Source organism: Lonchura striata, chromosome 5 (genome assembly GCF_050655825.1).
Source record: "Lonchura striata isolate lonStrDom1 chromosome 5, ASM5065582v1, whole genome shotgun sequence".
NCBI classification, from domain to species: domain Eukaryota; kingdom Metazoa; phylum Chordata; class Aves; order Passeriformes; family Estrildidae; genus Lonchura; species Lonchura striata.
The window spans coordinates 45409225-45434132 of NC_140707.1; the positions used below are offsets into that span (position 1 = coordinate 45409225).

Below are 24908 nucleotides of genomic sequence, written 5' to 3' on the forward strand. Positions count from 1 at the left end.
AAATTCAGATCTTAAAAGTAATATTAGTATGTTTTCAATTAGAAGGGAAGGAAATTCTGCGTGTAACAGACAATACGCTTCATGCGATCTCATCTGGGTAAGTTTGGACCCACTCTTGAAAATGAAAAAATATATCAAGCATTTTGAAATACATATGATAAGGCTATTTTGAATTGTATTTGCATTTATTTGGGAATTTATTAATATTGTATTTATTTTTGGTTTATTTTATTTGATTTTAAAGGAGTTACTGAAAGTTTTATGGATTCCAAACTCGTCTTGAAGCTGTCCATTTATTTTAGGCTACAACTACCAGAAAAGTAACAGCAAGTACTCTCCTCTACCACATTTAATCAAGGTCAGTGTTGAAACACAAATATGCTGCATTCATGTGCTTTGGAAAAAAAAAAAAAACAACTCAACGATATATTCTTCGCTTTCAGTCTGCTAGTAACACTGATTTGAAGCACTGTTAACAGTTTAACATTCAAAAAGAATAGAATAGATATGAGGCAAATGCTTTTCCTTTCTTACTTGATCAACAGAAGACCCGAACTTGTACAGTTAATCATCTGCTTCATTATTACACCTGTCTTTTGGAAATCTAAAACATCTTCAGGCATAATTGGACCATCATTAAATTTTATGCAGAATACTCATTATCTTGCACTTTTCCTGATTCCCAAATACACTTGATTGAAATGTTTGTATTGAAAAGAAAAACACAGGAAGGACCATATTGAATGAAACACAGTATTCTGAAAAAAAAAGGTCATCATTACAGAAAGATATTTCCTTAATGCACCTTCCCGGTGTTCAGCTGCACACATAGTAACAGCATTTTTATCACACTCAGCATACACTACTACCATTTTGACCTTCTGTGATCATGTTAATGAGGACTGTTGTGGAATATGGCTCCTTCCCTTCCACACCCAAATGTTTACCAAATGGAAAGGGAAGAAAGGGGGCAATAGGAAAAGTATGGGGCCAAGAAAGCCTCCCACTGCCCTAAATTTACTTACTACATATGAAAGCATATTTCACAATGATAACTCACAGGAAGTTGCAGTAAATGCCTGATAAGGAGGACAAGTGTCTATAGTCCTGCCTTCTTTTTTTTCAAAATACCTGATTTTTAATTCCACGCTGCAAGTAAATTGACTGTTGTCAGAAACAGGCACCCCTAACATTTTCAATTCTATATTTTACCAAGGAACATTTATAAATACTTTCAAATCATCAACAGAAATAATAGACTTCTGGTGAATTTGCATTACCAGAAAATTATCATGAGAATCAGAAGGCTACAGACACTATAGTACTCTAGAACATGTTTATGGATATATGCCTGCAATGTGTTCCTTAAGTTTTTTCCCTAAGTAATTTAAGTGAGAAATCTTGGCAGCAGGTAACCTGGTTGAATTTGATTTTGATAATTAGCTGCTTAATTGCATTCAATTTTTGTACAAATGTTCACAGCTTCTTCAGGAGATTTACTTTGTAAGTACAAAATTAAAAGTGCCTGGGATTTCGTAAACCCGTGAGATCTGACTGTTTGGAACTTGTTTCAGTTAAATCTCTGTCATTAGAATAATATGCTTTACAGGGAACAACAATCAGCATCCCCCTTAACATAGAGAGAACAAAAGTAAGCATCTACAGAAACCTAGACATGCCATATAGAATTATGCCTTATATAAAATACCTGTAAAAAGAAATAGATTAAACACTTAAACACTTAAGATTTGATAAATCAAAAAATAAGTCAGATGATTGACATATGACAACAAATTATCAAGTGCAAAATTTTCAAATAGTGCATCTCTACTTACTCAAAATCACACACAAAAAACAAAACTAAAAGGAAATCCAACCTACCTCCTGCATTTCACAACACATAGGTAGGATGGCGAAAATATATCAGCAATTCTTTTGAGCCTCATAAAATCATGCTTCACTTACATTTTACCACAGCTACCTAAGAATTTTATTAGCTTTAAGATAACTGCTGTTTTTAAGATAAACATTACATTTGATTAATCTCTAACAAAAATACTTCTGACAAATTCACTTTCCAAACATGCTATAAAGGCTATCATTTCTTTTCTTTACTATGACTTATGGAGACAGTATAGATCAAAATATTTTAGAATTTATATATACATGCATGAGGAATTTTTCCTGTTTTCTCCCTTTCTTAAATCACAAAGCAGACAAAATAAAAGAAATTAGCTATTAGGATATAACTTATGAGATACCACTTTGCTTATTTCCACTAATTTTATCACAATAAGCCTCAATGGATAATATCAAATTTAGAAAAGTGACTATGAGAAAAATTACTATGACAATTATTATTCTACAGTTTGACCACCTTTCTTCTCCACTTTGTATTCCCTAAAACAAACTGCTTTTCCTTGGGTTTCATTTAGGTACACAAGATTCCAGTTTAGAGAACACAACTCTGTCAATAAACATACGTGATTACATCTTTTGTGAAGCTATAAAAATAGATATTGTTTTTGTACATATTACTCCAAATTTTAAAATTTGAATTAAATTTAGCTCAATACAGTCCTTACCATTTGGTACTTCCTCATTTAGAACATCTATCAGACCATTTTTGTTCTAAGTATTATGAGATTTGGAACAAAAAAGTGCATAAACAGGAATGTTCTTTAAATGGCTATCAGGAATGTTTGTCCATTCTCCCTTTTCTCAGTTAATTAAAAATAATAATAATCTTGATAAGTCAAACAGCAGAGAGAAATCAGTCCCAATCATCTTGAAGTATCATCCAAAATGTCCTTTTAAATTATTCTTCATCTTTGTTTGTAACTTTTATGGTATTTTAGTCTTTCAGCTTACATTTGCATGAAGTTATGTACATTAGAATATGGGATATTAAAAAATATTAGATAAGTAGTAGAAACCGATAATTGGTCTTGCACTGCAATACCGGAATCCTTATAGCTAATAGTCTAGGGTTGAGTTACATCAAATTTACACCAGCAATGTTTGAAATAATTACTAAATTTTCAAACACTCTCCATGTGACAGATGGTCAAATTTAATTTACAACTGTTCCTATCTACACATGAAAGAAAACAGTAACTTCAACCACTGAGCTCAAAGCTGTCTTTTAAAACAATAATGGAGAATACCAATAATAACCAAATGCAGTACTGGTACTGAAGCATAAGTACCACAATATCACAATCAAACAACATTCCCCCTAGTAGCATATCACATGAATATAAAACAATGCTTATGACAAGTAGAAAATCTATCAGTGCCACTTCTAAATAGGATTGAAGTCCTTTCATATTTGCACAGAAGTATTTTTTTTACTAACAAATAACATGCAGATTTCCTATACTTTTTTAAACATCAGTTTTGCCTTAGCTTTTCAAAGGCCATTTTCCTATGCACACTGTAGAAAAGGCACCACTGTTCCTCATTTGCTCCCGAGCCACCATAAATAATAACCAAAAATAAAGTACAATTTTAGAATAAAATAATAAAATTATTCCACTGAATCTGCAAACTTCTTTCTTTTTTTTATCTATATAACCTTACAGATACCCCAAGAAATACATTTGCAATGTATAATTCCTTGCTTACTTGAATATTCAGGGCCTAACTTAACTCAAGTTCTTCACATTCTGACCTATATTACAAGAATTTTTCCTCTATTTATGTAACCTTCTTCCTGCTCATAATTTAAGAGTTCTTCATGACCAACTACACAAAACACATACTTAAATTAAGAAACTTTCTTTTCTGAAAGGGATGCTTTAGATTTTCAAATTCAGAACTACCCTTCATTTGTAATTGAATCTAGTTTTCACGAGGTGGAAAGTCCTTAAGAATTTGCAGGAGATAAGGGAGAAGGGAAGAGAAAAGTATAAAAATGTAGATACCTCTCTACCTACTTCTATAGGTACTTAGAATAGAGATACTTCTCTATTACAAAAAGTACTGTAGCTCCTCATAAGACACAATTGAAGATAAGATTACCTTTTAGAAATCAATTCACTATAGCACTTGCAGGAAAAATAAAGTTCACAGACCACTGAACAAGTACACACAAGCAGAAGAAAGAAAGCTAGACTACAAGATGCCCACCAAGTGAGGCAAAGCTCTCCACTTTGACTAGCAGCTTCATTCTAGGAAGTAAAAGGGTGGTGCTTGAACGATGAAGAAAAACTGGGTAAAACAAAGGATAAATAGAGTGTGTTAAATTTATAATATTTCTAGAAAAACACCACAGTTACACTATTCAAAGGTAGTTCTCCTCTACATCAATCATCAATGAAAAAGAATAATTTATTTTAAATGCAGTAAAGAGCTTTAGTTCTCCATATTTTAAAGTACCATCCATCACAACTATCATTAAAAAAGCTTTTCAATTCAGGCAAGATTAAATGACAGTCACAAACTAACTGAACCCTTTTAGTATTTATCCTGATTGCTAATTAAAAACTAAAAATTAACATAACTGTTAAAAACAAATGTGATGTACATATATAGAGAGTAACTGGAAAGGTTTTATCAATTTTGTAAGTTGTTAAAAAAACCACAAAACCACTCCCCTAACTTCTGATTCCATCTGAGATATAAGTTTTCATGACAAAAGTTAACAAACTCATTCCATAAACTTTAATTTAGAAAAATGCACTATAATATTGCTATTTCACATTTATAAATTTTCATGCTGTGGTGTGTACATAAAACATATCACATTCCTACATGAAGTTAATTCCAAAACAGTTTTTGCCTCCTAAACAATGACTGGAGTAAACGGACTGCATAAGAACAGATTTTTGTTCTGCATTTCCATCCAGGACAGAATATGGGAATCTTATGTGTTCCTACATAATCAGTCAAGACACAATCATCGTCTTCACAAAGCAGGCAGCAATCAGGCTGTCGTCACAAAATCTAAAATATACGCAATCTCCCACTGCACATATTGTAAGGGAATCCCAAACTGTAAAATACTTTCAACTGTAAATATGGTATTAGCATTACTTACGACAAAACTTTGTAAGAACCGAGAACTGCCAAACTTTCTGTTATACATAAAAGAATCTATATTTAATGACTCCTCAGCTACAAATAAAGTAGAACTGTGCATGCAACATAATCTGAAAATATTTTAATATCAATTTTATTACAAAATTCCTGTACTACCAAATCAGCAGTTGTTGTTTCTATTTCAATGACTTTTGTTTCTCTTATTCAGCTTTGCATAGAAATTTAGACTGCCACAAAGTACAGCTGTAGCCACTCAAAATTTAAGCTGATCAAATAAAAGTTTAAGAAAAAAAACTACTGACCTCTACAAAAAAAGTACTATTAACAAAAGCTACTTTGAACAAAAATGTCTTTTATTTATACAAGTTAAATAATTCTTATATCTAAAATACTAAGCCAGTCATAAAGCTAAGCCTTTTCCTAATCCTCAGCTTTAATGAAGAAATAGTCATCACAGGTCTAGAGCAACCAGAAACCTCCCTATACTCAATTTCTCCTTTCACAAAATATCCTGATGTTGGTTTCCTGAGATTCCATTTTAGAAGTTGGTAACTTTTCACAAATTTTAAGCCAGGGAGTTTAGAGTTCATGGAGCTGAGCATTGCTTGAATGAACTATTTGAAAGTGCTTTCTCTTTGGAGTTCCATTTTCTTGTCCCTTTTCTAGAAACAATCATCATTCAGGCAAACTGTGCATTTCAGCGTGAGCCACACTAAAAAGACAACCATTGTGAACAACAAAGAAAAAACAAAGCTATGGAAATGACAAGAAAGTCATACCAGAACTCAAGAACAAAAAGGTAAGCTTCATGTAACATAACACCACACTGCACATACACAGGCACATGTATCTCCCAAATGACCCAATTTTTACATTTGCACAGGCATACAATGTCCATCCAAAATAAACACTTCTGTCCATTTTTTATAATTATGGACACTGCTCAAAGCTTTATTTTGAAACTTGCTGCGACTGAGCTAGAGAAAGAGCTATTTCATCCCATGACAGTATTATTAAACGGGACTAAGCACATCTCCCCTCACGCACTATCTTGCCAAGGCGGTGGTAGCAGTAGTACCATAGGAGCAATCACCCAGAGGCCATAGATCAGCTACAGTCAATGACAGTAAAAGACTTGAAGGAGGCAAAACTCTTAAACGTGGTCTAAGCACTCATCTCCTCAGCAATCTGCTCATACACAACTCTGGTAGCATTTAATCACAAGATTAAAAACCCATTTCCACAGCCTTTTCACCTATAACAAAGGTTAACAGGAAATTGAACATCTGAAGCCCTTCAGCTACTTGAGTTTAAGTTTCTCTGTTCCAATTAAGGTGGGAGGGAGGGTGGTAGATCACCTTTTTCATAGACAAATATTTATTACAATTAGAAAACCACAAATTAAAACACATTAGGGAAACCAGCTTTAAAATGGCTGAGGAGCAGACAGAACATGAACAAAAATATAACCACAATATCATGCAAATTAGAAGAAAGTATGGTTGGTTTAAAGGTAATGGTAAAGAGTCTAGAATGCCATGCTTAACTTCAACACAGTTTATATTACCAATGAAACTGATGTTCAACTCACACATTAATTTATAGACTTGATCATATTCATGTGATACCCCACTCAGAGTCACTTGACTTTCAAATCAGAACTTCTCAAAGCTAAAAAGTTATCTTAATACCAACTTTGTGAAAGGAACCACACGTTTCATGAAAAAAGGCTGAGTGAGCAGCAAATCCCAGTACTAATGAAGCTCTGCAATGTTCAAAGTTCCCATCTGTCTTTAAAAGGTCTTTCATAGAGTAGGGTTATGAATGATAGCTACCTGCAATAAGCTGGAATTGGACTTAATGATCCAAAAGTATGACTGCAGAATACCATGTTATGCTAATAGTTCTGGTAAAAAGGACAGCAATTCTTATAATTAACTAAATTTCATTTTCTTATGAAGGAAAGAGAAATGTCCTCTTTGCTTTGCTATCAAAGTCTCACCTTCCCACTAGCTTGTTCGAATAGTCTCAAACAAACAGACACCAAGATGATAGGGCACATTTTCCTTTGTCACCCTTATCCTTTTTTATTTAGGATATCTCTTCAGTGAGTAAAGAGGTTTCAAACCTTTTCCACTGTGTTTCTCTTGTGGAGGAGCTTGGAACTGGCAGCATCACCTCAGTTTTGGGACAGGTGGAAGGCATAAAACAGGAAACAATTAAGAGATTTTATGGATTTATTGGGAAAGACAACAGAGAAATGGAGTCCCTAAACCATGAAGCCCATTTCACACCTATTTTCACCTGAATTCCCTTCCCAAAAGACCTCTCACTGTTGCTTTCTATACTATGCTCCTTTTGTATATCCAGCCCAGAGCCACACCAACAATGTCTGTATGGAAAACAGATGAGGACCTAATCAGCACCAAAAGCTGTAAATAGTTAGTTTTTGCAACCCTCAGTAATGTTTGCCAGTACACAAAGACAAAATTGAGTGAAGTTGTGGGTGTGTCTTTCACCCCCATTTACATTTTTAGAAAGGCAGAATATTTGCACTACACAAATAGATTAATAATCCTTGTGGTGGACTTCATCCTGTCAGGCAGTTAAGTCCACAAAGCTGCTTGCCCATTCCCCTTCCCCAGTAGAATGGGGGAAGAAAATACCACTAGCAAACCAAGAAAAATCATGGGTCAAGATAAAAATATTATAGAAAGCATATGAAAATAGGAAGAAAACAAAAAACCCGCAAAAAAGGCAGAAAAGGACTTTAGGTTGCTGGTCAGTTGAACATGAGCCTATGTGTGCCCAGGTGACCAAGAAGACCAATGACATCCTGGCTAGCAACAGCAGGACCAGGATCATTTCCCTGTCAGCATTGGTGAGGCTGTACCTCAAATCCCATGTTCAGTTTTGGGTCCTTCAATACATGAAAGGCACTGAGTGGCTTGAGTGTATCCACAGAAGGGCAACAGAGCTGGTGAAGGGTCTGGAGCAAAGTTTTATAAAGAAAGCTGAGGGAGCTGTGACTGCTTAGCCTGGAGAAGCAACAGCTCAGGGAAGACCGTACAGCTCTTTACAACTGCCTGAAAATTGGCCTCTTCTCCCAGGCAACCAGGATAAGAGGAAACGGTCTCAAGCTCAAGCACCCAGGGAGGTTTAGATTAGATATTGGGGAAAAATTCTTAACATGAAGAGTGTAATGCATTGGAATAGACTGCCCAAAGGAAAGGTAGAGTCACCCTCCCTCAAAGTGTTAAAAAAATGTGGGTATGGTACTTTAGGCCATGGCTTGATGGTGAACATGGTAGTGCTGCTAGTGGGATGACAATTGGATTTAAGTGGTTTTCAATCTTGATGATTCTGTGACTCAAACAGGTGATGCAAAGGCAATCACCAGTGTCCCTAGGCAGACCATTTCCCAGTTACTCTCTGAGCAAAGTGCTAGCTGAACACTCCACATAATTTCATTTTCTTTTCTTTTGCGAGGACCTTATATCGCCTGGAGTAGCTTGAGACAGCTCAGGTTATCCACCTGGCAGCTTCTTTTTGTACACTGTCTTCTCACTGGGGAGGTGGGCAGAATCACAAAGAGCAGGCTCTGCCACTGTGCAAACACTGTTCAGCAAGAGCTAAAACACGAGTGTATTGTCAACACTTTTTGGTCACAACTCTAAAACCTGGCACCATACAAGCTGCTATGAAAAAGAATTTAATTCCATCTCAGGCATACACAGTTGTACTCAAAAGTCTTGACTTTTACTCCCTTGACTTTTCATGACCAGTGAGTTCTATTCAGCTACACTGTGGAATCCATAGATCTGTGGATTTTAACCACTGTTAATAACTCTCAAGCACTTAAGGTTAACAATATTTTTTACCCTAACAAAAAGTGGGTGAAGATCTATGCAGGGAGGAAAAAAAAAGCTATATGGAAAAAACAGACCTTCCTCCTTCCCTGACTACACATATTTCATCAAGCAAAAAATGTGACCATCCCTCAATACCAACTGTATCTTTATTTCAGAAAATCTTAGAATTCTGAAGTAGTTAGAAACACCTAAAATATTATGAAGAACATACACTAGTCAAAGATTACATTAAAAATACAGCAGCTTACAACTGTTTTAATTTATCAGAAAGAGGCTTTTGCAAAGAAAAATGTCTGCTATCGTTACCTACAGGTTCATCAGAGGCAAAGAGTATAACAGAATTAACAGCTCTCAGCTGTAAAATTACTAATTCCAGTAATACAGTACATTAAACATGCCATTTGAGATATATGCCAACTTAAACTACCACATATGGCATACTATCTAATTATCACAGTTTGTGTTTTCATATGCAGAGCTGTTCTAGTTTTTAAACAATGTGTCAAAATGCATTTTTTTCTGAAAACAGAAAAAGCTATCTTATAATACCAGTAGGTCAATATTGCAATTCCAACATGCACAGGTTAAAAAAAAAAAAAAAATAGATTGTAACAAGTCTCTGATGTTTCAGAATTGCTCTTAACTTTCCTATTATTCAAATATTTGGGTGAAAAATTAATTTTAAATTTTTAAGAACATGTTTTTCTAAAAGGATATTTTCAATCTTTTTCTTCCTTTCAATTCTTTAATTCACCTATTGACACACTAAGTCTTAACTGACAATAAGAAAACAAAACAATCAAGTGAGTCATTCTCCCAGTTTTGCATGTGAATAAAATATACTGTGAAATAGCACGTGTACAGATATCAGTTGCAGTCAAGACAGACATCAGTTGTGCTCCTTCATGTGCAATTTGATCTCACTCAGAACAATTGCTAGTGCAGAATCATACATTCTAATTACAGTTTAGTACAAATCATGCTCTAAAATATTTGATTTCAGATTCCCCAGCTGGTGCTTCATGTCACTTCAGCTGTTCAGAGGGATTTTTTTTTAATGTTTCTCTGTGAGAATAAGCAAAGAGCTCACAAAATTGCCATGAAACATTATATAATATTAATCACTCCTTTTCCAAATCAAACAGGACCATGTATTTTTAGACAATAAAAATCAAATGTGCTAACAGCTAGCACTTTAATAGGTAAATAACTGTGTAGCAGCCATTCCAAATACTGATGTTTCTTGTCCAAGAGTAAAACAAAGATATGCCACTCAGTTATCAAATGCATTTTCCACCGTCTCCCTTATTTCTCACAAACTGTAGGTGGTGCATTTGATAACTTCAAGGGAAAGAGGAACTTATCTAAAAACCAGAGATTACATCACAAAAGTGAGAGTAATTATACATACAAGAATTTATTTAAACATGCTTCCCTATTTTTTCCAGTTTGAAATGAGCATAAAGTCCTTGAGCCTGCAATTACCTTTACAAAAGGTTTCTATTAAGCTCAAATTTTAACATATGCAAAATTATTTTAAATTTTTTTCTGAAATATGAAAGGCATTAGAATTTGAACACCAGAACATATTTTAGGATTCTATTTTCAATAAACAAATAAGGTCAATAGTATTAAAAGAATAAAGACTTGTGTAAACAACTGTACTACCCAGAATACGGGAAAACCTTAAATATTTAAATTTTCTTAATGAAAAGTTGGAAAGTGAATAGACGTGATTTCTCCCATACATAATTCAAGTCTTCCCTAACAAAAAGTCCAAGTAATCCTTCTAAAAGATGAGTCAAAACACTTTATGTAATACTAACCAGAAATAGGGCAATTTCACTTCAAGATTACTATTTCTAAGCCAAAATGCAAATATATCCTTAAAATTTATTTGTAGAAAGCTTTTATATGCCTTTTAGCATTTCATAGTAAAACTTTACAGAATCCTTCCCACTAATTGTTTATATAATTTTTGATAATTTAGTCAGTTCCATACTTCATAAATTTTGATTTATACCTTCCAAAGCTAAAATCAGTCAAGTACGTCAAAATAAAAGACAAAAATTAGTAGTTGTAGCCAGAGTAAATATTTGCAAATGGAAAGAGACTTTAGAAAATGTTTAGTTTGAAGAGGATTTGTAACTGAATCTGGATTAGATCTAGCACTTCTTTTAAAATGTATCTTTTAGCAAGACTGGCATACATGAACATAAAGACAGAATTTTCCTATATGGAATTACTGAACAGATTTACAAATATATTAAAAAAACCAGTCTATACATAAAGATCAGAAAATCAGGCCATTTTTAAGCAAAGAATAAAACAATTCCAAAAAAATCATTTATTATATACACTAAATTTTTATCATTTGATCTTCTTTTGGCATGAGTAAAGGATTAAATATCTACATTAAAATTTAAAAGGAAGTTTTAAAACAGTAGCTTTCTTTGCAAGGTATCATGAACTAAAAGAAAATACTACTAAATTGTTACCACAAAAGGTGAAAAATGTGTATTTGGCAAGTTCATACTGGTAATCTGTATAATATATTTTTGATAAATATCTGAATAACTATAAGTGAAAAGGCACTCTACATTATCCTTACCAAAACACATGCATTATTCCTGTGTCCATCATTTCATTGATTATAATAGAATTGAATGTAGGAAGAAAGACATCTCCAAATACAGATTCAAATACCTCCAGCCAGCAGAGAAAAGTTAAACTACAATTGTTTGCAAGCCTAGAAAATGGTGAGAACACAACTCTTCTCAGGGGAAAAGGCAGCAGTAGATCTTAACTACCATAAATGAGCACCAGGGGAAAAAACAGCCAAAACAAAACCTCCTTCTGCTACAAAAAAAAAAAAAAGACAGAAGCCTTTTGCCAAAAGACAAAGTAGAAATATATATATATATATATATTTTTAATTCACTACTAATCACCTATCCCTATGTTTAAACACACTACTTCAGGACTACCTAGACTGGAGGTGTATTCCACCTTGCATAAATTCAATACTTACCTGAATCCAATGTTTGTATACAGAAACTGTTGGTATTATTATGGCCTTTGTACAAGTGTCTCCACTTACTCTTGTGGGAAGCAGCAGAAATAGAAAAAAAATTATACTTTTCAGTCCACATGCTTGAGATAAAAAAGAATTTTTATTTCTTTTTGCTTAAGGTACTAGAATTTCAGCAGTGCATAAATGGAAGAATGGTACCTAGAGAACTGGAGAAACAGAATTCACCTCTAGGGGAATATTTGACCTCAAGCAAAACAAAGAATGGGAAACAATTCATCAGGTTTTGATTGCATCCAAAGACCTTCACCCTACCTAAAAACTGGAAGTTTCACTTCTCTGAATTCATCAGTTATGGTTTTAATGGTGGAGTTCCTGTTCTGAAGAGCAAGTATAAAAGTAGTAAAAAATTTCATGTTAAAATGCTTATGAAATAAACTACTCATTTTTCAGCACTTAGATATGCTGAACTACTACTGAGATTCAGAATTCAAAAGATTTGTAGTGGGAAAACTTGGAGCTCTAGAAATAACTCAAAGACTAAAAATTTAAATTAAATACTAATTCAGACAACCACTGACTTCCCCAAATAAGCAGCATACACATAGTATTTTCTGGATTAAATACATGTTTTTAACTACCTTCAGCACTCTAGCATGGTCCATCCAGCAAGACCCCAATGGAAGAGGGAAAACATTGGGGATGTCCCATATTTTGAAGCAGGCCACATAAGTTAATCTCTAAACTTTTCATATTTCTAACTCAGAGAAACATCTGTACAGGAATCCAATATGAAAACCTTTTGCTTTTGAGCAAAGGACAGAGAAGTGGGGGAAATTATAACCCCCTTAAAATCCAGAATGTGAAAATGCTATGTGAAAACTACTGCACTCTAAAGGGATTAACACAAGAAAATCTTCTTAAAGTAGAGTGAAACTTTAGAAGTTATTCAAGATGGAGTGACAAATTTTCTGAGGCATACTGGTCTTTCCCACTACATAGAAACTTACCTAAGAAGATTCCAGAAACACTACAGATACACTTATTTCTTTTCAAACAGGCCTCAATCACAAAGTATGCCATCATTCTCCCATGGTTTGCCAATAAACTGCATCACAATTCAGCAGATAATTACTAATAGCACTATTTCCTCTAAATCAGCATTGCAACATCACACCTCTTTCTAGATCTACTGAAGTAGGTCATCCTAAAAATACAGAATTTGATATAGTTCCTGAAATACTTGAAGTTTTAAGCACACTTGACTTAAATATCAGATGATCATCATCAACTTATCTACACCTCCCAAGGAACCATAGTTTGAAATTCGAAAACCTTGAAACAGAAAACCAGTCCTACAAATATACACCAATTTGCACCAAAAGTCCTGTATGCTTTCTTTGAATCCTCAACATGGAAAACCCATCCAAATTAAGACACTTGCATGCTAATAAGTACCAAGAACATTAAGACCACCCACTCTGAACTCCTATGCATCAATACATCACAGAAAAAAAAATTCTTTGGGTTATCTTAGGAGCCCATCTCCTAAGATATATACATCCCATAGTTATATGCATATTTTTAAGGAAAAGTTCATCAAGGCTTACTGCAGGTGAAATTCTGCAACCCTTAGCAAATTTTTGTAATAACTTCTAAAATTTTGTACTGGGAGAAACAAGGCACCCAAATCAGAACTAGCTAACCTAGTAAAAAGCAAAATTCTTGACAATAAACAACAAAAATCTTCAGACAACCAATACAACATTGTCAAACTTTACAAGCAGAGGCTTCTTTATAAAAGAAAACAATTTCACACAAGGTGAAACTTTACATGTTCCTGGATAAGTCACCATGAAAAGCATGGTAGTCCTTTATACACCATATGATTCAACTAAAAAATATACAAAGTGAATAAATAAAGAGAAGCTTCTTTTTCCTCATTCTAAGCATATTCATGTGTGTTGGAAAAGGGAAATATCAAGGTACGTATTTTGCAATTATGGATGACTAAATTTTGTGTCCTTATGTCTGCACCAAAGATTTCAGAAAGTGCTAAGATAATAAGGTGTGAAAGACAGAACCGAACTACTTCTGAACATCACAACCAACATTCTTTCAACTGGTAACTACTATCAGACAAAAGAACCGTTAGAAAAAATAATACAGAAACAATAGAATCTTGTTGTTACTAATCAAGAAATCACTACTAAAAAAACAGAAATAAAAATAAACTTGTTTATTTTAAAATGTCTTGTTTCATTCAAACACCAGCCTTGTTGCCACTATCCATTCTATGTCTCCTAGACTAGAGGGTATAAAATAGTTGCATAAACTGAAGTGGGGTTTGTTTTCCAAAGGTACAAGAAACCTAATGGAACAAATTAGCTGCCCATTTAATTGATTTTCTACCATTAAGAGCACGCAAGACTAAAGTTCTGAGACTAGCAATTATATGTATTTCTACATACACTCAAATATTTTTAACACTCTGATTTAAAATCAGAGGAACCATTTTTTCCTTCTAAATCCTAGCTATTCAGGGAACCATCTTTCTAGCCATGAATCAATAAATAAAAGAACAAAAATTAAAAAATATTCATTAATAATTCATTCATAATATATCATGTTGGCACTTACTAGAACAGCTAGTCATAGAAATATCCATACAGAACTTACAAATTTTATAAAATTATAAAGTATGTGCTTTATTATTGTTAAAAGTAGTGCAAATACTAGATGAGCACTTGGCATCACCATTATAAAAAAAAAAAAAACACAAAAACATATACCCCTAAAAGGAATCCTTGTAAAGTTAACACTTTTTCTTTTTTTTTCTGAGTATTTAGATATGCTGAAAATTATATGTTATTTGACAAAGACTAATCTCAACAAAAAACTGGCAGACTTCAGTGTACTGCCATGCACAGTAAAAGAATCAGAAGTAGGAAATTACATATGTATAAGGAGTTCCTGGGAAATACAAATTTTACTTTAGACTGACAGTCGCCAAGTGTTCACCTAATAATGTAAGTAGAAGACATACAAAGACTGAAGTGTGCACACACATGCAAGGCAGAAAACAAACCCCATACATGTTCTACATCTAACACTTGCAACAAATCATTTTTATAAAGCTTTAAGGCATCCAGTAGCACCATTTCATTGCAGACCTTTGAAAAATCAGCACAGACAGAATGCTGGAAGACCCTCTCTTGCTCCACAGGAGTTTTCTTCAAATCCAGGTCATAACTCCACTAAAAAGCCACCTATTTCCCCTTTTATTTTTGTGTTCCTCAGGAAAATTGTTGGTAGACTGCCAGATTACAATAAAATATAAATATTCTATAACTCCAGCTCAACACTGCTGCCAAAACTGTAACCATGGCAGCACCTGAATTGCTGCTGTTGCTTCTACTTGTCCTATAGATTACCCTACCTACATCCTGGCATTTCCTAACACCAGATTACAGATGGGGGCAAAATGTAAATCACTGTTAGATCAAACTCAACACTGGCATGTGGCCCAACTGGTCCTTCCTCCTCCTTCCCTCACAGCCATGACATTTTATAGCCCAACTCTTTTGGAATACACTCTGCTAATAGTTTTAATTTTTTAAGTACACTGGATGCTCAACAAAGCCAACTGAATGGACGCATGCCATTTCCTATTTTTCCAGTGCATGACCTAATATAAATATTTCCAATAACTCAAGTTATAAAAATAACAACTCCACTATTGTATATTCCATTAAATAGCTTTAAGTTTTCATGTGCAATTTGAAAGCCAGAATTTAGAACACACCAGGAAGATGATAAATTGCTGCTGCACCTGATTATCTGGTTCTCTACTGATAATTTTTTCCCCATATCACCAATGAAGAATCCAAATATGACTAAAGTCACTACTTGAGAATGAAAAAATACATACAAATCTTCAAAGAGGTTGGAGGTGTGCACTATGATTCTTGATTCAAGCAAACAGGTGCCACTCTATCAAGTGGGGGAAAATAGTACAAATGTGTGAAGCTCTTTATGTGGGAAATTACAAGAGTTAAATGGCACTGAGCAAGGCACAAAAAGTGCTTTTAAAATAGAAACAAGGGAACATGCAGAGAACCTCAGTATCTATTTAATTAATGATTGAGAATGCAAAGGCTCCAACTGGTGAAACATTAGCAGCAGCCATGAATTTCACTGTAGTTCTGTATAACAAGTAATCTTACCTGAGTGATTCTCAAAAAAATGTCAACACATCGATTGTATTTTTCATCTGATCCTGTCAATGCTGAGATGACAGGCCCTGCAGGATGCAGTGAGAGATCAACGATGAAAAACAGATGTTTAGTCTTTTCAAAATCAAAACCTACAAGACCAGGTAAATATGAAAGTCTGTCCAAGATTCATACTTCTTTACATCCAACAAATGCTAACATTACATAACCACTTTTGTATACATAAGTTTTCAAGAGTATCTCTCACTTGCAAGGGAACTGACTCCAGGTCAATCATACCCGCAATGTTTAACTTTTAACCTGGTCCCTAACATACTGCTCTTTCAAGTCTGGTCGCACAGCTACTTACTCACATCACCTATGGCAATCTAAGTTCATGTTCATCAACCTAGAAGACTCTCCAACCTTTCACAAAGGAGACTTTATTTTGTCCATCAATTATGCAGAACACTTAAACCTTACTCAAATTTGCTGCAATTCAGAAGTCAAGAAAAACAATAACTAGTTCAAGCAAAGAGTGATAAATCCATACTCAAAGGCTACAAAATCATGCTAGCATTGTACAGCTGGGAGTTGATTTCCATAGATGTATCTGCAAAGACTGCCTTAAACTGACATTTCCATCAGATAAGTTCTTGCAAAGGAATTGCAATGCTTGGCTATTATCAAGAGCAGCACACCTAACATTAAGTAATATTACTGGAATTTCAAACATAATTATTCAATATGTTAAAGTGAAAACAAGTTCATATGGGTGGGTAGGAATTTAGATCTTGTGATTTTTATGTATTAAAGTATTTTACATGTCTATCAAATACAGGGAAAATTAAAAGCAGAGTATTCTGACAATCCTTTCTCTATTTTTAATCAAAATACAAGCAGTATAGTTGAATCTTTATAATGCCATGAATAGCCATAAGTTGGGATGGAGAAACCGGAAATCAAAACAAAAATGGGATGGAATAGAGCTACACAGATCTGTCCTGGAACACTCATGAGATCTCTAGGTTACAGTATAGTTTGATATTTCCTCTGGGGGAAGGAAAATGACCCTGAATACCAGAGTGAATTGTAAGGAACCTCCTATTTTCCTAAATCTATGTCATGCAGTCAGAATGAAGACAGTCATATATCAACAGTAAATTAAAAACCTTGCACATGCACAGCACACTAATTGATTCCATTTGCCAACACCAAATTCCAACTCTCCATGTTTCCATGCTACTAGAAGCCCTTAACCACAAGGCTGGGCTAAATAAAACAAGCACTAAGCATTCCCATTATAGAACATAGTACACTGCACCAGAAATTCATACCAGACACAGCATAACTCTTTTCATTTACAGACAATAGTTGTTGTCAGAATAAGCTGAAATATTTTTGCTAAATCCATTATAACCATGAACATTTCAAAAACACGTGTATCAGCTTCATTACTCGACAGATAGATTTGATAAACAGGAAAAACATATTAGAGTTTTAGATTGAAGTACATTAAGAATTTTATGCTAGTGTCAAACAAATGCAAGTAGAAAAATCAAAAGGCCTACCTAGAAAAATGGCCATCAGTAAGAGTCAGAAAAGCAGCCTTCGAATTTCTAATATGCACTGCGCTTTATACCATGACACTGCAGCCTCTGAGGGTCAGATTAATTAAGATCAACAGCAGCTGCAGTGCAACGTGAGAAGCACACGGCCACAGCTCTCACCACTCCAGCCCAATTACCTGCAGCATTCCAGCACTGGGCAACTGGCAACTACAATACTCCTCACCAAGCCATTAATTCCCAATGGCCTATTGATAAATGCTAAGAAAAAAAATAAATTCAAAGAGGGATTGGATAGCTGACTGCACTGCTGCAAGATGCAACAGTGAGTCTCCAAAATATTTGCCAGTCAAATCTTTATAGTTGTTGCTTAACTTTATGTGAGAGCTGTGTCCAAAGACAGAAATATGATAGCAACAAGATGCAAGCCATCTTCCCCAACCACTTTATGCTCCATTTCTGGAGGCTAGCCTAACAAATTCACTAAATCCAAGGTTTTCTTCCCTGGCCAAAAAGATAGTGATCACTGACAAAATAAATTCTCTAGTCAACTACTGAGGACAATATCTAAACTAATGAAAGAACTAAACTAAAGAACAAGCAAGATCAAAGAGTATTTGAAAAAGACATTGCTTGTTACAGGTTGCATCCATTAAGAAAAGCAAGCACATGTTTTGTTTACTGCACAAGGCAGAAGAGGAAAGCAACAGATTCAGACATTCCTTATTTATGTTTTTTTAATATTGTCTCTAACACCTATTCTCTATCAGGAATCCATTCAAACTTGGATCTATCTATAAAAAACTATTGAATTATTGTATCAAAGTTATAAACTTCATTAAAGGGGAAAACTTAAGTCTTATTTTTTTTTTAATTAATAATTGCTCTACAGAAATCCTGACTTTATCAAAATACAATGCTGTTACTAGAAGCACCTTCATCGACATAAGCTTTCCAACCTACTGAAAATACTTCAGTTTTCAAATATATCAAAACCTAGGTAAAAGCAATCACAAAAAAATGTTGAATTGTTAAAATATGGCATTTTCCTGTCATAACAGCTGTCCTCAATTTATTCTTTATTTTGAAAACAAAGTTAGTTATTAGCCTGTATCATTTATTAAAGTTAGACTAACCATTCCAAATTGTCAGAAGTTCCTATAAACCTTTCTACACAAGACAAAGACACAGCACTTTCTTGCAAACCAAAGCTATTTACTTTGTCAAAGTTGATTTACTCATTAACATGAATAACTCCCTGCAGATAAAAAATGAGTGCCAAATTTCTACTTTAACTTCTCAAAACTTCTCTAGGCCTACCAAATTAGAATCTGCTACATGAGAGTACACAGGACAAGTCAGATATGTAACAATCTCAAGATCCTACTAAGTTACATAGTTTCAGCTCCCTTTTAAATGCAAAATACTACAGATCTGCTGGCTAACAAGCTAACTTTTTTTTTTAATTCTGTTTCAGTAACCAGGCAACAGACAACTGTCCAACTGAGAATTATCTCTCTGAACAGCTGGCAATCAACACTTGGGAGGTTTTGGTGGCTGGTCTCTTTTTTATAAACTAGTACAAAGATCAGTGATTACTTTAAAAATCTATACAGCTCTAGATTCCACCTCTGAAATCTCTGCTCACTATTTAGTAATTTCCTCAGTCCCATTATCCTTGAATTACTTATATAAATGTTTACAACAGAATCTGAAAATCTTACATATATACTTATGTAGTGTCTAATTAGCTAATGTCAACACTTCAGAAAAAAAAAAAAAAGAATCAAGAAAAAAAATGAAATGCATTTATTGATGTATGACAAAGCCCCTCAAGGAAGCAGAACAACAAATAGCTAATAACTAAAGCCATTCTTGCTTCTAACTCCATTACTCTTTTCCACAGCTGAAAAAGCAGTATATCACTTCGACATTATTTCAAGTGCTGATTTTTAAAACATTTCTTTCCTTACTAGATTTTTTAAGTGTTATAAATTAACATGATAAACTCTATTTCTATAAAGGAAATAATAATGGAGAGCCAAGCTGGATATATTACACCTTTCTCCTTTCTAGTAGTTTATAGGAGTAATGATGCTATAAGATTATTAATTATAAATTCCTGTAACTTAATGTGTTACTTATACATTCAATGTTTTTGAAAGGTCTTTAAGAGTCAGAATAAGAGCATTTTCAGAAGGGGACTGGTGCAAAGATTAGCTAGACTATATCCCATAACACATGAATGATTTAAAAAAATAATATTTAAACAGAAAACATCTAAAAATAGAAGTCCCTGGATAAAAGCACAAAATAGGCACACAATATTTCATACACTGTCTACATGAGATGGAAGAGGAAACTTGTACCTTTTATATTCTCCAAACATTTATGTAACTACTAACTAGAAATCTGCTATAAGAACAACATATCTAATATATTTCTAAAACCAGTAAAATCTTATCCTCATTTAATTTTGCCTTTATTAATCTCAGCTCTTAATATTATCTAAGTACACCTATGACATCATATTCCAATAAACTGAAAAACACTGACCAAGTTCAAATTCACTCAAGCACCAAGTTCAGATCAGGCAAGATCCTGTTGCAAGATAAACATGATGTGATGTAACATAATTTTGTGCATGTGTGTGCATTTGTGAAAGACCGGAGCGGGAATGCAGAGAGGGAGGGAGAGAGTCTGTGCACGAGGAAAGAGAGAGACAGAGTATACAGCAGCGTTTGCAAGGGAGAAATATACATGGCCTGAGTGGCTTTGAGTCCCGTGCTCACTAAAATGCAGAATGAGAAACACATAAGCAATGACAGCTTCAGACAACAGAAATAATCTTTTTTCTATTATTAAAAAAAAACATATATTATAATAGCTTCAGAAGAGCCACTATCTTTATCAAGTTAGCTAAGTCTGTATTCAATTTTTAAACCAAAACCTAGTAGTCAATACACACTGTACTTTCTATGCAGAAGGATCAGTACCATTTAGTTTAAAAGTAGGGCATATTATGCCATTTTAATTTTATTTCTGCTAGTCTTGGGGGACATGCCTGAACAGAAAAGAATCAGAATATCCAAAGTCAAATTGCAGGAGTCCAGACAACAAGAAAAAGTCAGCGGGTAACCTGAAAAGAGAACAATAAATTGTGTACTCAAAAATAAAACTGTAGTGGACAGTAATATATTTGTATACTGCTTCCTATCTTGTAAACTAAAATGTTTAATGCAAAGTTGTTTTTTCCTTCAATTTCTTGTAATTAGAGCTGCCATATAATTCTTCAGTAATTATGTCACCTTTTCCAACAGAAATCAGTCTGCATACTGAAGTCCTATATCACAGAGGGAAAAGAAAAAAACACTATTAGATCATAGGAACTACTCGTAACTTCTGTATTACAAGCACCTTCCTCCCTTCCAAACAGGATCTTACTCACTTTTCTAAAACTTTTCGGAAATACAGAAAACTTTTATAGAAGCTTCAACGACAGAACATTCCACCGCGAAACATACATTAAACATATTTGTAATCACAAGCATCAGAGGTAAGGACTAAGCGGCATCTATTAGGAAAACAGTAATTGTTTAAAAAAACTTCATAAGAAAAATTAATCATAACTTTGTCTTATCTCTTTCACAAGGTTTGTATTTCCTATGTTATATGAGCAAGAGAGTCTGGAAGAAACCCAAAAGCCAACAGCTCAAGGAATGACAGGACCTCTGAAAATTCCATGGGCTGGTGGTCAGACGCAAACAGAAATACTAACAAGAGCTAGCCACGCTGGAATCCATTTCCCATCCCTGTTCCATGCTTTAGCAGCTATCAGTCACCAGCTTCCTTAAAGCACACACTCTCCCTATGACACAACGTGGCTGCAAATTCAAGGCAGACTGTATAAAGTCAAACTGGAACTTCATTTGCACCTGTTACTGTGAAAATGTTTGAGTGGCCCTGTCCTGGTTATTATTGCTTCTGATTTTAAGAGAGAATGTTTATGCCGCAAATGTTTTTCTCATGTCTTTCTAGCTTGAGACTTTTTATTTTTGAAAGGTTCTTCTGTTAATACTGCTGCATCTTTACAGTTTCCTACACAAAGTAAAAAAGAAATTCTGATTTAATCAGAAAATAGAGGAACTATACTAGAGCACTGAACAAAAGATCTAATCTTTGGAGCGTCCTTTCCAAGTGAGTGTAAATAAACTGTAGTAAAATGAAAAGGCTCATAATTTGGTATTTGGAATATTCTTCATAAACACCAATTTTCTGTAACATCCTTGCATATCTGATAACCCCTCATGTATAATGCAGAAAATCTATTTCATTTTCATCTATTGACAGCGAATTTAATTTACTATTGCAGCCCTTTACCCAGATTATGTTATTAATTCTGCAATCAGGCTCTTTAGAATACTTTATTTCTTTCAAGAGTTTTCACAATTCTACATTTGTTTTTTTTTATCCTAACACACCTTTCAAAATAAAGGATAATGTTTTTCCTACCTTTCTAAAAAAAAAGTAAAAAAAGCTTAAAAAGCAACACACATCAGTTCATAAATTGTAACTTGCAACAGAAAAATCAAATCTACATTCAACATTTCAATCTCTGACTTTTCAGTATTATAAACTACATTCGTTAAGGAGATGTACAACAGGTGCATTAGAATTTCCACATCAACAATCATATTTGTAAATATCCAAAATATCTCTGTTAATAAAAAGTTACCCCCTTCTGCCTGACAGTAAAGTCAGAGGACACGAAAGCTCAATACTCCAATGTTAGTGTTCTGTTTACATCCATACCAACTGCTTTTGCTACTTTGTAGAATTCAGTCTCGTTAAAACAGAGTGAAGGCAAAGCAGCTATTATTTTCCAACAAAAAAAAGTCAGCAACAGCTAGTCAACTCAATTCTAAACCACCAGTTACTCTTCAAAAATAACAAAATCAAAACACAAAAGTGTCAGCTATGTTATTTTGCATCAGTTTTTAGAAAGTCCTTTAGAGCAAAGTCCAATTACAGAATGCTAATTTGATCATCTTGATGAAAAAAATCCCCAATTATTCAACTGCAGAAGCTAAAATCTTGTCTATCATTATATAAGACTCCCTCTTCAGAAATCTTATAAAGGAGGAATGCTAATTCAGGTATTTATTACTGTTATACTCAAATATTATAAACTTCTCATGTGCACTAATACAGCTAACATAAAATGCTAATTTTTTAATTCATCCAAAGTATTTCAGTTTTATAACAGATTTTTCTTTCACCATCATGATAAACATAATATAAAGAATATCTAAAGAGCAGCACTTGTCCTCTTTACTTCACTCCAGAGCCAATGAACAAAGCAGTGAAGCAGAAAGAAGGTACATAATGGATTTAAAGTAAATGGCTCATTCTTTACAAGGCAGTCCCTCATTTTTACTCATTCTAGCTTAATTGTCATTATAATGTCTGGAAACTTCAAACGAACAATTATCTTTACGCCACCTGTCACATTGGTTCCTTAAAGCTAGATTTTTTTTCTTAACAAAAAATAAAGCAGTCAATGTTAATGAAAATAATATTTTGTAGAAATACTGTAAATTACTTTAAACTTATTTCAAGCAGTTAGTATCCAGTTCAGCCCATTCCATAAGTTAAAACAGACAGAACATTTATATTCACAATTGCACTTTGAAGCATACTTTTCTGAGACAATGCTTCCTGCTGCACTGGAAGCTTGACCATCAATATATCAAACACACTGAAATTTACATACATGCCTGAGAATTTAAAAAAAAAAAAGAATTGGCTAATTTTTGCACCTACCTGGATAAAAATCTTTGGATTTAGACAGCTTGATGGTGGCCCCAGTCTCTTTCTGCAACTGAACAATTGTCTGTCCTCCCTTCCCAATTATAGATCCAGCAGCATAACTAGGTATGAGGACCTTTAGAAAATACTGGCCATCCTCTGAAAAATTGAGATATGCATGGTTAATATGGCTTATAAGTTGTCATTTTTCCTCCCCAGACCCACAAATAAACAAAAGGTTACATCTTTAAACTCCTTCACTAATTCATGCATTTATATCTAACCAGTTGCGTCATTATACAAGACATGTTTAGCCTATGCCTTTGACAGTTTAAAATATCTACTTTTATTCTAAGCAAAGAACCCACAGAGGTTCCTTAATTCAGTTAAACAATAATATTGCAATTAAATTTCAAAGGTAGATTTTTTTTTTTTCTTTTGCAATGGTAACCACAGCATGCAGAAAAGATCAGACCCCTTTAAAAAAACTAAAGCCCTGCATGAAAACGTGGTTAGTGACAACTACAACCTTGCTTGGAAATACTGCAAAAGAAATTACAAAACCAGGAAAGAACGAATTGTAAATTCTAATGGGCTATTTGTTTGTCATTAGCAAACACATGAGAACAGCAATTAGCTATTGCTTGCATTCTTCTTAAGTGAGCAAAACGACTACTCTGCTACCAAATAACCCACCCAAAATGTGGGGTTTTATTCCAAGCATTTCAGCCACTGCCAAGAAAACAACTCAACATAGTGAGGATGGAATCACTTGCCTAAGTAATCCTCATGTATTCCTTTAGCACTTCTTAAGTGACAATGATCTCTTTTAAGCTCATTAATTAAAGGACACTAAGAAGAATTTTTCCCAATTGATCAAAAGCCTAAGTCACTTATTTTAAATACACTTAAAAGGTGACGAGATAGACAATGCCAGTCCTCTACCCACCACTAGCACTAAAGCATACCATCAAAACAGGAAAAAAATATATAGAATGAACGGAGGGGAGAAAGAAAAACGGATCCCGGTCTGATTTGGAAACTGCAAAATTTTCAGTACCCTCATGCAACTGCTAAATCCAGCTATACTGTAGTCTGAGGACCTTTCCATAACTGTCTCTGAAGAAGTGCAAGGCAACAGGGATACGCTGGCTCCCCAGACTTGTGTTCTCCCCAGCAATTATGGCAATGTCCCATTGGCACAGCTATCAAAATATCAAGAAACCTGTTCCATAAAGTTGGTTCTTTGGGTATTTTTTTTACTCCTAAGCAGAAGAAATTAATCTGAGTTCACAATACTTCTCTATGACTATAAAGCATCTCAGTTAGTGCCTGTGTGTGACAGTGGTGCCCACCCGTACTACCATAGCTG

The 24908-nt window shown here is 34.2% G+C and overlaps 1 protein-coding gene and 1 long non-coding RNA gene across 4 annotated transcripts in view; both read right to left on the reverse strand.

Annotated features, from left to right (window-relative positions):
- LOC146767350 (uncharacterized) overlaps nt 1-23545 on the reverse strand; it is a 39695-nt gene extending 16150 nt beyond the window's left edge. Inside the window, exons 1-2 of the long non-coding RNA XR_014955622.1 lie at nt 17732-23545; nt 16173-16249 (exon numbers count right to left, since the gene is read on the reverse strand). This is a non-coding gene — a long non-coding RNA (uncharacterized LOC146767350). The remainder of the gene's footprint in view (nt 1-16172; nt 16250-17731) is intronic.
- Nucleotides 1-24908, reverse strand: part of NOVA1 (NOVA alternative splicing regulator 1) — a 142246-nt gene that overhangs the window by 116480 nt on the left and 858 nt on the right. For all 3 annotated transcript variants that reach the window (XM_021539320.4, XM_021539319.4, XM_085580427.1), the window contains exon 2: nt 23552-23695. In XM_021539320.4, the coding sequence (XP_021394995.1) occupies nt 23552-23695 (144 nt within the window). The remainder of the gene's footprint in view (nt 1-23551; nt 23696-24908) is intronic.